Genomic DNA, 14,717 nt, shown 5'->3' on the forward strand with positions numbered 1-14,717 from the left:
GACCCCGACATAAAAAGCCTTTGCATCAACAAGAGGCTGTTGTAAACAGAAATAGGCACAGTCTGAAAATGACACAGCATGCAGCACAGTCAGCCAGCCTCTTAGCATTTGGTCAAACAGTAATACAAAGTCTCAACTGAGTAACACACATACCCATTACAAGACCTTTATAGAGAAAAGCAAGTTCTAAGAGTTGTATTTTTTTAAAGGCAACAACAAACATTAAAGAAGTGTTGACTTATTCTTAGTCCCACATATATTATCTAAACTATTTACGTTTTCAAACCATTCAAAAAAAGTTAATTAACATAGTTTGACTACAATTTGATATCTACACTGACGAGTGGTAACAGAAATAAGATTCACTAAAAAAGAAACTGCTTGTTGATGACAAAAGGATGAGAGAAAAAGACCTGCTGCACACTTGTTCAAATACCACAAAAAGTATTAATTTAATCAAACAAATGATCCCATGAAGAAGACCTCTGGTCCAAACGTTGTAATTAAATAGATCCTTCTTGTTGCATTTGAGCAGCCTGTCTCCTTCTCTCTGCTGTTTTAGTACTGCACTGCACCTACTTGATCTGTGTATAACTAGCCTCTTTTTCTAATAAAAAAAAAAAGGATGCCATCATGAAAAAAAGCACTAACAATTCTACCTTTTTTGTCCTGGTCTTTTATTAATTTCATTAATCGATGTTTAGCTTTGAACATGTTGCTGCAGGCTCCGTATGCATTGTGCGTGAGCAAGTTTGCATTGGTATTATTTTGAGGTGCTTACATGGCTGTTTCTTTTGTACTCTGTTATGTAACATACATTCTGTGTAGAAAGAAAGGTAGAGATGTCTAAGAGCATCTCTGCAGAAGTATCGCTCCAGCACAGATGCACCGATGGAGAAAATCACGGCAGATAACGATGTTTGAAATAAGAAGTACGGTACACCGATTGTCAATTCCAATACTGATGTTTGTTTCATGACTTTCATGACTGGTATAATACTCCCACAATGCCAACATTTTAAAATAAGACAGAGTTTGTTCAACAGGTGACTTCATCTGCCCTTTAAAAAACCTCTTCTCTGAGGCAGTAGGTGTACTATGTCAGTATTTAATTGATTTGGTGGAACAAATAAACTTTGGCTACTGACATCAGCTCATGCCGAATCGTTTGCCAATATGCTGATGTCTGGCAACAGTGCCAAAATCAGCTGATACCAATGTTCTCTACTCCAGTCTTAGGAATAACGAATCACCAAGCCCAGCTTGTAAAATTGTGAAACATTCCCACGTTATCACAACATAACTTCTTGTATTGTTTTCAAATCAGAGTTAACATTGTGATTATGCATAAAATCAACACAATTAAATATGATCTTAAGGCTGTCTTGATTGTTGCGTAATGAATGTTGAATGCAGCCAAAAGGAAATGGTAACACTAGTACGATGGTGCAATACAACCGCAAAGAAACCTGATAAAGAAGAAGGCTGCATGCCTTTCTCTGGCTGCTGCACAACAAAGCATCATGACCAACAGACTCAAAACTACAGGTTTCAAAAAGAACAAAACGAGACAAGTGCAAGGAGGCTGACACGTCGCCCACTCCAACTGCCTCGTAGCATGCCACAAATACAGAAACAACACTACAGTAAAGAGGACTGTTTGTATAGCCTCTGTTGCTGGTAAAAGGATCTGTGGATACAGTCATTTAAAAGCTGCAAGAATAAAAACAGTCAGTAGCCAAAAAAGTAAGGAACCAAAGTTTCTCCTTGGAACACCAGTGAACATGTTCAACACAGCTCTCAGGATTAGTTGGGGTTGTAAAAAGAAAAACTGTTGTGTTAATGGATACAAAAGTTTGAGAGAAGCTGTCGTTTTACCAGACAAAGAGATTTTGGATTTACTGGAAGTCAAAACAAATACAATCCCTGGAAACCTTAGTCACGCATGATCCACCTGCCTGGGCCTGTAGCTCTAATTTATCATTACTGATATATCAGGACACAAGTGTCTTCTTTTTACTCATTCATAGTTTGTATTTCTGTTTCCTGTAGTTATAGGGATTCTCACTTCAAAAATAGTGTTACTCTGTTGTTTGTTTTCTTTTTAATTTAATGCACATCATCTCTGACCTACAAGACACAGTTCAAACTGCATGAGCCAAACAAATGGATTAAAACATACCAAGTTGACATTTCAGGTCACAACATGCTTCCTTCAAATGAACTCCCAACGATTATGCAGATAGGATTAACTAAAGCAAGGAGTCGATGGGCAGAGCAAATATTCATACAGGGCATGCAACATTAGAAAAGTAAAGCACTTGTTGGAATGCAGAAGCCCTGATAGCTGTGATGGATCAGAAGATAAGGAAAGAGTTCAGTTTACAGAAACTGAAACGTCATTGGGAGAAAGTTCAGAGAATAAACGGTCACAGTTCGACCCACACAGTTTCACTGATGAACTCTGGAGGTGAAGTGTATCTTTAAAAACAAATCCTACAAGTTACCATTAGTGAAGATCATCAGAGATTCTTTGTACACACTTGTACACACTGTTTCAGGTACGGCATTACAAACATGAACTAGGGCTGCTAGATAACGGCAAAAATCATAATTATCATTATTTTGATTAATATTGAGATCACGATTACTTACAGATGATTATTCATCTGCATCGCATTCATTATCGAACTTTAACACTATAACCAAACATAAACCTTAATTTCCCTACATGAACATGTTGATATCAACCTGCACCTGTTTGCATGTTTAGAAGCTTTAACTGTTGTGTTTGGCCTTAAGGTGTACTCCAAAGCTTTTCAGGTGGCCAGTCTGTATTTTTCCCCTGGAGCTTTTCGGATCCAGGTTACACTTGATGGAAAACAAAAAAGAAACCTGCTACCAAGACATGTCGATGAGATATTTCTTTGATTAATTTCAACTACACTTTATGTCAGTTACTGCTTTACCCATTTAATAATTGTTAAAATGTCTAGACATATATTATTTTTAGGGCTGGGAATCTTTGGGTGTCTCACGATTCGACTCGATTTTGATTCTTGGGGTCATGATTTGATTTAGAATCTATTGTTGATTCAAAAACGATTTTGGATTAATGATTCAAAGTCTATTTTTGAATTAGTACATACATTAGGATCTACTCCAGTCATCTGTGAGACTGGCTGAATTTCTTGCTGCTCGATTTGGCTTTCTAAAGAGCTAGCCTTAGCACTTAGCAGGGAGTGACTGATTAGCCACAAAACATAAATTGATTTTGGGAAATTATGAATCTATTTAAAATCTCGGAAGATAAGATTATATTTTATAATAGTTTCTCTATCTTTGTTCTGATTGCAGTTATCATAAATTAGCATTAATGGAAATGTGCTTGGATAGCAAATTTGACTTCATCTTCATCTGCAATGGTTACAACAGAAAAGAAAATCTGAAATACCTGAAGGATAGAGACATACTAAATATTTTTTTTGTGTATTTGCACAAGTTAACATGACATGGCAATTAAAAGTAACCAGAGAGATAAGAACTGTCTTCAAATCAGCTAGCGTGTCTGGATAACAGTAACAAAGCAAAAATCTATTACCGATATAAATCTGAGAAAAATCCTACATGTGCACACAGCTTGGTATTTTTTATTATTTATCAACGGCTTTAACTGAACATCTTGCCAAAACTTGAGCTTTAACGGGTCTGGGTGTTTTATCTGGACGACCTGCATTGAGAAGCAGCATTCATTTCTAGAGGCTCATTCAATTAACCACCAGGACTGTTGGTTTTTGGTGGGTTTTCCATTTCGCTGACTAAAAGATGCCTCTTTGTGTGTCTGCACTGTAGGCAGGCTGTGTGTCGAATCAGTGTTCTCAGAAAGCCTGCCACAAAGGGAAAAAATAACTCGACTGCTGTTTGACACAAGGACAATATATGATGTAATAGTGGAGAATGAACACTTAAGGCCAGCTACAGTACAACAGATGTAACAAACAAGACTTGTATTGTAGTTTTAGAAAGTCAAGTTTTTGATCCGTCTTTATACAATCTGTTTAAAATAAAAGAAATGTATCAAGTACATTTTGAGGGTAAAGTAGTATGAAACAAAACCAACAAGATGCATTCACAATATGACAGGTGAACATTTCCAAACAATTAATAAAAAGGAGAATATAATAATGTTTTAAGAATGTATCCCTTCCCTTGCACACTTGACAACATTGGTTGGAAAATACTCCTTCTAATATTGATGTATTTATATTGTAACCAGGCAGCAGTAACACCAGGACTGATATGGGATCATTACTATGGAAATTATAGCAAATCTGATCTGAAATAAGTCCCTTCCAAAGAGATTTTGTCTTTCTCTGGTAAAAATGACACCGTCCTCTGTACATTAACAACGGTTTGACACTAGTGAGCCAAAACATACAGTCAAGTTATTTTTAACAGAAAAAATGCAAATTAGCACCAACTGGAACAAACAAACCAGTCGTTAGGGGTTGACCATTAGTAATAACAGAAAAAAGCTTATATAATTAAGGCTTCGTCAAAGAATTGAAAGCTATAAAACATGCGGAAGATATGTGGTATATTAACGTTTGAATGTCTTCATCTTTCACTGCATTCCTGAAAGCTTATTAGGTGATAACATACGGATCTAGAGTGGTTCTGTCAATACATTCCCTCATGTGTATTGTGTATCCAGGCATCTATCTACTGAAACCCCTTGAGGAGCCTCCTGCACTACATTTCCACACAAATTATATAAATATAAGCCAAAAAAAACCCCAACATCTAAAGTTAGTTACAACAGGTGTTCATTAATGCATGATAATAGGTCTATTTGTAGAAATAAATCAAATGTAATAGTATCATGGGGACTACAAATTGCAGTACTGATTACGTATAATGTGTATGCTATATTCAGTTGTTATGTATTAGAATTGAGTGATTTATTAGACTGGCAGATTAAAACCAGGACAATATAATTTGAAATAGGCCTAGCTGATAATTAAAGATGAGGGTGAACACACCCTGTCGTGTGCCTGTTGAAAACATTGACGGCCAAATACTTAAGTTTTTCATTCCATAAGCAGTAGACCTACTTTGCGTTTAATACAGGTGATTATACAATTCAACCGCATTTTAAAGCGATTTAAAATGTGTTTATGTAACATTAGAACCCTGCTCCCCTTTGAAGCAAGTTAGTGGAAAGCATCCTAATTAAATACATTTCCAGGTAAGAGAAGTACATTCACGTCTGGTCGGGATCATCACGGTGCAAGATCATACCAAATGTGAACTAGAACAAGAAGTTTCAACAGTGACTTTTGTTCTTCTTCAAACAGACGCTGTGTGTTCGTGTAACTATCAAAGGTTTGGCACTGTTGCTGGCGAGCTAAAACATGAAATGTAGGCTAGTTTGTTTTTATGTTTTTTTTTATTTTAAAAAAGGTAAAAAGGTGCGAGTAAACGTATTTTAAACTCAGAGGTTTAATCTGTAACCCGTCACAATGTGAACAAAAATGGGTAGCTTGAGTCTTTTTTTTCGGAACACTTACCACACCATTCCGTAGGCTCCCTCCCCGATGTAGGAGAGGTTGCTGTACCGAGGCCCGACGTCGAAGGCCTGCCCGCGGACTAGCTCCGTTCCAGTCCCGGGGCAGGGGCCGCTGCCAGCAGGGGCAGACACCGCAGCTGTCGCCATTATGAAGACGGACTGTTTTTCTTTACAACGCTGTTAAATTAAAAAAAAAAACGGAACTAAGGTTACCAGTACGTATAGTGTGTGTTTATATCCGTCGCTGTGGCTGCAACAGGGTCTTCAGAGTGGCAGAGGCCTTCACTACGTACAGAGTGTTTTTCGTTTCCGTTAACGTGCGTTAAAGCGACCACACCACTGCTGTGCTGTCGCAGGCAGGAGCGAGCAGCGGAGGAGGAGGAGGAGAGATTGTTACTGCAGGGAAAAGCGGAGATGGTCATGTGATCCAGTGTTTTCTTTTTTTTTTTTTTTCCTGACTCTGCTTTATCTTTCCCCCTTTTTTTTTTTTATTCCAATGGATAACAATTGTTACCTTCAGTTACAGTAAGAAACAGAGAGGTGGAAACAACTGCTTTGGAAACAACTTGTTTTAATGTTTGGGAGAAAAAAATGAATAAAACAGAATAAGCCTATACAAAATCAACCGAATTTAGTTATTGATGGGTTCTCAGAAATGAATGAGAATTTCCAAAGAGTAAACACAAAGTGCTTCAAATAAGTGGCATACGCATAGCAATTAAGCAACTTTTTTTTTTTTTTTTTTTAGCCTTTTCGTTTGTAGGCTACATAAAAATAAAAGCACTAAAATAATTTGATTTATCATTTTACACTGACTTTTTATAGAGAAGGGCCCCTCTTTCATCACCAATCCACAATCTGAGCTTCCCTTCCTAATCTTATGAATAACTTTTAAGCAGGTGTGTCTCCCTGGAGAAGAACCAGAGACTGTTTGACTGATAGCCTATACATTTATTTCATTTGAGTATAACCAGTGAGTGGTCTAGAGGAAACTCTCTCACTTCGTACTTCACTTAAACTATTAATTTCAGTTTAGGGAGAACTTTAAGTACCTTTTCAGAAACTAATTGCAGCTGTTACATTTGTTTTCTTGAGTTTGACCCCAAACATGTTGTAGAGGGAAATTCTAGTTGTTATAAGAAAGCACCGTGTTAGTGTATAGAGAGAGAGTACTTTGTATAGCATCATATTTTGTATTCGGAAAGATCACTGAATAGGCCTATATTGTGAGAGAAACCCCATTTTGTTGAGTTGTGATCATCTAGTTTTCCTATATATTTGATGTTTTCTCTCTTTTTATAGGCAAGTTCAGAATAGCAACCAATCAAACTATCTCCTCCGGCAGCTTAAACTGACCTCAATTGGAAATGGGAGCTTTCGTCTGTCATGCAATTTGGTGTGTAATATCAAAAATGAGCAACCTTTCTGAGTCAGGGGATTAGCATTAGGCTATCTAAATTAGTTTTTCTGATGAACATCTTTATTTTGTAAATGCCTCAGAACCTGTAAACAGGGCCCCTTTGTGTGACTTTGAATAGCCTAGGAACTCAAAACCTTTCATGAGACTTTATGGAGTATTGTGGCATCCTAACCTCTAGGTGGCGGTGAAGGTGAAACATGGGCGACAGCGGAGCGAGAAGGAGGAAGTGCTTTCTGTAGAAAACCATCGTCAAGCTCAAAGGACTTCGTCGATGTTTTCCTGTACAGCAACCAAATAAAATATCTAATTAACATTATATTATATTAGATGTTCATGTGCAATTTACTTGGAATACTCATGTGATGTTTCCCCATTTGTTTCACCTGTTTTCAACTTAACATGTAAGTGCCTTTTTAAAAGCTAAACTTCAGAAACGTGTATTAATGTCGTGGAATAGATATGAGAGAATTTTAGCAGGCAAGAAAATAGGTTTTTCTTCTATCAATTAGCCTAATGTGAGAGAGCTTTTTCTGTTTTTGAAAATTAAATCTATTCCTCTTGTTTCACAATAGGCCTACCCTGATCCAATGTGCAACAATAGATAGATAATGATCATAGACTGTAAATAATGATTCAATAAATGAAGAAAAGCGAACAGGAAAAGTGGAAACTTAACTTGGAATCAAGATTTTAATTTACTTTTTAATTAAATAATTAAAAAAAAATTTAGGCTACTTTCAAATGTAGTTTTCTCTCTTTAAAAACAAGTTAAATCGGTATGTGTTTTTTTTTTATTCCTTCTTGGTTTTTTTTGTTTATTGTTTTATGTCAAATTTTACAAGTGTTTTATATGCGTGATATAAATGGCAGCATATTAACATTTTATTTTATTTTGATGAATATAACATCATAATAAAGTTAACAGGAAGTTAGTCGCGCTCTGTTGTTGGCTTGACAACACTGTTACTGTGACAACATCCTTTGAGTGCTGCCCTTGACTGACCCACGTGAGGCAATCTAGCTTCTCAGAATCTTGCTTAGCCGGTATAGCTCGCTAAAGTAACTAGCTGAAGTCGGAGAGATTGGTTCCAACATCTACTTGTTTCAGTCTTACATTCTGCTCCACTTAATTTGACGTCCGGTTAAAAATGTCTGGCAACAGTAAATCTGTGCTGTTTTTACTGCAGCGGTGTGTCGCAGTTGGGCAGGTAACGTTGTCAACGGGGATCAAAACAAGAGCCAGCGTTTTGTCAAGCAAGTTAATTCAGCAGCGAACATGGACATCAAAAGCCCTGACAGTCTGTCTGCAGAGACCGTGTGAGCTCCAGTCTGCAGTGAAAACCAGCCAGTACAGCTTCTGTACCAAGGTGAGTTACACACAGAACTAGTACTCACTTCATTATCAGGCAGACTGCATTTGTGTGTGCTTTACTAAGTTTGATCAAAGTAAATTACAAAAATACAGCCAGTGTGATTAAATCCAACTAAGTTTGCTTCGTTGCCCAACATTACCCAATGCCTTGCCTTTTAAGTTGCTAATGTACCCTAAAGGTGTTTTGATATTAAACTAATACAAATAAACAGCAACACTTATGAAGTAGATTTCAGTCTATTGTTTGGTGTGTTGTAGCCTATTAGAAAAGAGTTTTAATCAAATCTGACTTCCTGTGTGACAGGCAGGAACATCTTGTGAAGGTGAATACCCTCCACTGCCGGCCTACCAGACTGATCCAGAACCAGAGAAGAAGGAAGTGTTCATTGTGCAGGTTAAAGGCTTACCTTGGTCGTGCTCGGTTCAGGACCTTCTGCAGTTCTTCTCAGGTGAGGGTCATTTTTTTTAATGTTGGCGAGCACCTCACCCATAGACTGTATATAAAAGTCAAATGTCTCACCTGCACTTCAAGCTTTTCTTTACAACCTAATTAAGTGTCAATACCCTAAATAAAAAAGAAAGATGAGTCCATAGCTTATCTGCTTATTATTTGATCTAAATCCGTCTTATCTGTGTACACTCCTTCTGTTCGGAGCCTTTTAAAGCCCAACGTAGCAGATGACTCTTAGAAAAATAGTAGAGTAAGGTAGGAGGATATAGTAAGTGATGACACGTATGTGATGCGTTCCTATCCCCAACTGTCACTTGTGGACTTCTTCTCCTCCACATTTTGAAAAGTGTCATAGACATTTTTTGCAGTTAGATACTTTAAAGTCTAGCTTACTTTAGCTAGTTCCTTCAAAATTGCAATTACATGTGTGGTGTGTAATTGTAATAAAATGAACCAATTGAGTAAATGACTGTGCTACAGGAATAAACTGTCTGTGTCACACAATTCAAGTCTGACCTGTGGCTCTTTTCCTGCACCGTTTGTCAATGCCACAAATGTTAGTTTTAAGTTTAACTGTTAATTGTAAACTTTGCTGTTATTAAGAATCACTCTCTTGTTGTAGTCACATAGAAAAGATCACCAAAGTAAAATTAGAAATGAATATTTCTTAACATGTTGTCGTCTTGTTTCAGAGTGTCGGATCCGTGATGGTGAGAAGGGAATTCATCTCACTCTGGACCGGATGGGGAGGCCGTCAGGTCGAGCCTTCTTGGAGCTGGAGCACGAGGAGGATGTCAGCAAAGCTCTGGAGAAGCACCGGCAGTACCTCGGTCCACGCTATGTTGAAGGTTTGTCACTTTGGAGTCCCACCTGTGGAGCGCTGAAATACAAATACCGATTGGACTTTTTCACGAGTATACTTTGACATCCCATAAGTAGACATTAGTTGTTAATTTTAAGATGGATGATGGCTGGATTCCATAAAGTTTCCTCAGTTTCAGCGTGCTGTAATTGTTTATGCTGACTCAGTTTCATACTTCTATGTGCTTACTGGAAGTCTTAAATATAAAGCAGCTATCATTGATAAAGTCATACTTTGTGTTTTTGCAGTGTATGAAGTGTCCAACTGTGATGCAGAAGAGATCCTGAAGAATGCCATCCAGACTCCAGCTGAGGACGGGGTGGTCCGGCTCAGGGGTCTTCCTTTCAGCTGCACTGAGGCAGACGTGGCACAGTTCTTCTCAGGTAAACACCTCTCACCTCTATGTGCGTCATCCAAATGGGATCACCATACTGACGTCTAACTAACACTCACACACACTGAATGCTACAACATTTGTATTCTCCATTACAAAATGTTTTGGTGGATTCTGTGTTTTTAATTACTAAAGTTAAATTCACAGCCTGTTTGTGTTGTTTAGGTTTAGATATCGTGCAGAACGGAATCACCTTGGTGAAAAATATGAAAGGGAAGAATTCTGGAGAGGGCTACGTGCAGTTTTCCTCTCAAGAAGCGGCCAATAAAGCCCTACAGAGAGACCGAGAGGTCATCGGGAACAGGTAGGACGCTGCACACACTCTTGTCATAGCCACAAGCTTTATTACCCTACAGTTCTTGCCTCACCATGTTACTTGGTTGCTAATTTGTTTTGTCCCTGTCTGTATTTGCAGATACATTGAGGTGTTCCCCAGCAAACATGCAGAGATTCGTACTGAATGGCAAAGGAGGTCGATTTCATCCTCTCCTCAGACCAGCCATCAAATAGACCAGGCCAACCCTAGAACTGGTGAGGGGATTTCAGACCTACTTTTTGTGAAATCAATCAATCAATCAATCAATCAATCAACTTTTATTTGTATAGCGTCAACTCATAACAAGTGTTATCTCGAGACACTTTACAAGAAGCAGGTAAAATACCTTACTCTTTGTCTGTTAACATTACAAAAGAGCAGGTAAAAAGACCTTACTCATTTTTATGTTACAAAAAGCAGGTAAAAGACCTTACTTATTGCTATGTTACAAAGATCCGGCCTATCCATCATGAGCACTTTAGCAAAGCAGCAAAAGTTACAGTGGTAAGAAAAAAATGAATTGTCTTGATTTATATTTGGAAATGTATTAGGAAATGAAATGTTACAAAAGTCAGTTTTTGAAATCTCAAATTGAAATAGTGATTTTTAGTTGAAATTTATAATATTTTTTAAAAAGTATTGGAGAGACTTCAGGACATAATCAGCTGCCCATTTACACATTTCCCCATTTTTTAAGAAATTCACTTTCAATTACCAAATGAATTTTGGAGTTTTAAACATAAAAATAACTGGTAAAATGTGATGTTCTTGCAACCCCCCAAAATAACAAAAACAATTCTGTTGGTAGGCCTGCACAGTGTTAAAACAATGTGTGATGTGGGACCATGTTGTTCAGTATTGTATCACCCGATAGGAAGTGCAATAAATACACAACAATTAAACAGTGCATGAACGCTATAGCCCAGTTTTAATGTCAATCTGCTGTTCTTCATGTTTTCCACATTACATCTGTGTACAAAGTGTTTCACCTGAATCCAAAATAAATCCAATAAGCAGCTTTTGTTTTCTTCACAACTACACTGGCACCAATTAATCTGAGAGTAACAGGAAGCTAGCTTGAGCCTCATCATACTGCATCAAAGTGTTGTGAATGGACGCCCATTTAACACAGGCTTCCATCAGATAGTTAACATGTGCACGTGAAGGGTGAGAGGGCATTGCTTATTTACATAAATACATTTTTCTTCTAGTTGAGATGAGATTATTGCAAATGATCATTTCCCAATAATGTTGAAAGTGCGCTTACTTGCACAGCTGTAGTTTTTAGAAAAGAACCTGATGAAAATCAGTCAAAATGTCAATATTTAAAAATGTACTTCCTTTCTAATAAAACATCCGTAATATTCAGGGACTGTTCAGACTGTGGTTAAGCTAGAAACAGAAGCAAATGAAGGGAAAGCTAATTGAAGTTTTTAGAGCAAACGTTTGTGTTCCCTTATGTAAACTGATGTACCTTCTCCATCAGGACTCCGTCAGAGCTCGGCCCCCCCAGTTCATTTCATCCACGTGAGAGGACTTCCCTTCCAGGTTTCCGGAGAAGACATTGTAGAGGTAGAAGATTCTGAATAGCAAACACTGAGATGTAAGATGGATGAGTTGCTTCTGTAAAGATCTCATGTATTTCATCATGTTTTTGTTCTTCTGTTGCAGTTTTTCTCTCCCCTGAAGGTCTCAAAGATCCTGATCGAATGTAGTCCAGAGGGGAGGCCGAGCGGAGAGGCTGACATTTTCTTCAGCTGCCACCAGGACGCCACCACTGCCATGACCAAAGACAGGCAGCACATAGGTGAGACTGTTAGAAAGCTTCAAGTACAAGGATCACCTAAACTCAGATCTGTCAATTAATCTATATATTTTAATCTGATCCGGTGTTTGAGTTTAAAACTGCTCATCAGTTTTAACATAACTGTAATGTACGCACCCTAAGATATCGACTATCACTGGACCGGTGCCTTCTTGCTTAGCTCCATCTATTGGTTCAATGACCTCATGTTGTCATGATCACTCCGACATCATACCTAAACTTATCAACCAAATGGAGTTACATTCAGGAGATATGACCTGCACTAGGAGTTTGAACGAACTTCAAAGGAGAGCGAAAGCAAAAACTCAATGGAACATCAAAAATGAAAAAGACTACATTTACCAACACCAAGTTGGTCCACAGATGTTCACTTCCAAATATGGTGTATATATCCCTAAGTCCATTATGACCGAATTCAAAATAGAAGTCTGTGAAGTTGTACATAAAGTTTGGTTTCTGAGACGCACAGTTCTAATGTAACGGGCCAATCCAACATCTGGCCAGGTTTTCTGACATGCATACAGGAATATATTTTTCTGTGTAACCATGTTCATTTTTAAGCGGGTGCCATTTAACATTGGACTTTTCCCTCTTTTTTTATTAACTTAAGATGATTGTGCAACCTTGGTAAAGCTCTGCATCATGAGTGTTTTTATATTTACAGTGAGATTGTTGTATAATGTCATCACATGAAGTCAGACATGTTGGTGCTAATGGGGATCTGTTAGCACCAACATGTCTGACTACATGAATAAAGAAAGAAAGACAAACAAGGATCATGTACTTCATTATTAATGCATCATAAAAGTGAATAAATGTGAGAAGATAAACATCTGGAGCAGCTCTTCCTCTTTATTATTTACAGTCTATGGTTCTAACATTTCAACGTTGTCTGATTTTCAGGAGAAAGATACATCGAGTTATTCCTGAACTCTGCTCCAGACTCTAATGGAAGGTAAGTAAACACTGCGTAAGATCCAGAGTCTGAAATTCTAGCATCTTGATTACAAAAATAAACCATTTATGTTTCTTACTCTTGTTTTTAAAGGAAGTTGTAACAACTGTTCAGTGGTCAATTCTAAGCTATAAAACAAGTCAGCGTTTCAACCATTCAGTTATGAATTTTCAGTTTTTTATTTTTATTAGAAAAACACATGGAAGTCTCCGTGCTGCTCTTCATGTTTAACAACTTTTACAAAATAAAAATGTAGATGTGTTTTGTTTTTACAAACTATGCTGATCTAATTCACCGTCATGTGTTTACTCCTGCAGGTGAATGTCGACACAAAGATGCCAAACACATAAATTGGACTCTTGTATTTATTCATCGGCCTGACATGTACATCGAACAACAATAAATTACCTGGATGTTAAGACAAACTCTGCTGTCACTGACTGCCCTACAAGAGGGGGTTATTTAGGGTTTCTACAAATATATAATATGATAGAATATATGAAAAGTTTCTCCACTGAATCATTTTGTACATATCACTGTTATCATTTAACACACTCTGCTGGACAAACTGTTTTTATATCCCCCCAAGAATTTTGTTATGCATTACATTTTCTATAGAAAGTCTTGTATTGGCATATAGTGTCAAAATATGTACTTTCATATTCATGGGTGGATAATATTGGCTGGTGCTTAGGTTTATTTTGGGGCTTTTGCCTTTATTTGATAGGACAGTGGATAGAGAAGGAAACCAAGGAGAGAGAGTGGGGAATGACATGCAGGAAAGGAGCCACAGGTCAAACTCTAACCTCCTTTTGAGGCGCATCCTAACCGCACGGCCATCTGCGCCCCTTTCATAATAACTTCATAGTCAATTAGAAATTAGCAAAATAATAATTTACTTGCTTGAAATCATAAATCATGATGAAGCAGATACCAAACAGTCAGTTTTCAAAAGAAGAGAATGGGTCAGGGGAATAAGACACAGCTCAATGAAAATAAGACAGTTATTTCTATAAATTGGGTACACGTAATTAAGTCAACTTTTAACTGTCAAGATACACCTGAATGTCACCAGGTGAAAAAGATAGAAAAAGAAGAGTTTGATAGAGGCAGTGGGGGAAAAAAACTGAAAAGAAAAATACAAAAAGAGATGACAAGTAAGGGATGATGGCGACAATGAAAGGGACATTACCGCGTTGAAGTATTACTTCAAATCCAAAGGTAGGCTGTTATGCAACTTATTGAATGCCAACTACCTTTAAAAACCAACAAAGAAGAAGAATGCCTGCAGGTGAAGTGAGAGTTATTGTCCTTGGCATTCAAACTATTACTATTAAAAACTAGATTTGAGGGTGAATGTTGTGTTGCCCTTCAAAATAAAAGGTCGCTTTGAGTGGTGAAAAAGATTGCAGAAGGATCTTTTTTTTGGGGGGGGGTGGAGCAAATTTGAAAATTTTTCATCACGGTTTTTCTCTGATCTGAAATATGTTGAAGTAGAAAAAGGGGTGGGGGGGGGGGGGGTGCTGCTTATCTTTAATAATTTAAAATGTCCT

At 37.6% G+C, this 14,717-nt stretch overlaps 2 protein-coding genes across 3 annotated transcripts in view; one reads left to right on the forward strand and one right to left on the reverse strand.

The window, feature by feature from the left end:
* mapk1 (mitogen-activated protein kinase 1) overlaps positions 1 to 5,939 on the reverse strand; it is a 29,467-nt gene extending 23,528 nt beyond the window's left edge. For both annotated transcript variants that reach the window (XM_061038265.1, XM_061038264.1), the window contains exon 1: positions 5,571 to 5,939. In XM_061038265.1, the coding sequence (XP_060894248.1) occupies positions 5,571 to 5,716 (146 nt within the window). In that variant the 5' untranslated portion in view covers positions 5,717 to 5,939. The remainder of the gene's footprint in view (positions 1 to 5,570) is intronic.
* Positions 5,940 to 7,958: 2,019 nt separating this feature from the next.
* grsf1 (G-rich RNA sequence binding factor 1) lies at positions 7,959 to 13,951 on the forward strand. Its single transcript, XM_061038263.1, has 10 exons — positions 7,959 to 8,356; positions 8,666 to 8,810; positions 9,505 to 9,660; positions 9,923 to 10,057; positions 10,234 to 10,372; positions 10,484 to 10,599; positions 11,871 to 11,956; positions 12,056 to 12,191; positions 13,113 to 13,164; positions 13,482 to 13,951. The coding sequence occupies exons 1-10, from the start codon at positions 8,138 to 8,140 to the stop codon at positions 13,483 to 13,485; spliced, it is 1,188 nt and encodes a 395-aa protein (XP_060894246.1). The 5' UTR covers positions 7,959 to 8,137; the 3' UTR covers positions 13,486 to 13,951.
* The last annotated feature ends 766 nt before the right edge of the window (positions 13,952 to 14,717 follow it).

This window comes from Labrus mixtus, chromosome 5, assembly GCF_963584025.1.
Source record: "Labrus mixtus chromosome 5, fLabMix1.1, whole genome shotgun sequence".
Lineage (NCBI taxonomy): Eukaryota > Metazoa > Chordata > Actinopteri > Labriformes > Labridae > Labrus > Labrus mixtus.

Coding starts and splice junctions, on each gene's coding strand:
- grsf1 (XM_061038263.1), top strand. CDS start 8,138: ATGTCTGGCAACAGTAAATCTGTGCTGTTTTTACTGCAGCGGTGTGTC. Junction 10,600..11,870: donor CCAGGCCAACCCTAGAACTG/GTGAGGGGATTT, acceptor CTTCTCCATCAG/GACTCCGTCAGAGCTCGGCC. Junction 11,957..12,055: donor CCGGAGAAGACATTGTAGAG/GTAGAAGATTCT, acceptor CTTCTGTTGCAG/TTTTTCTCTCCCCTGAAGGT.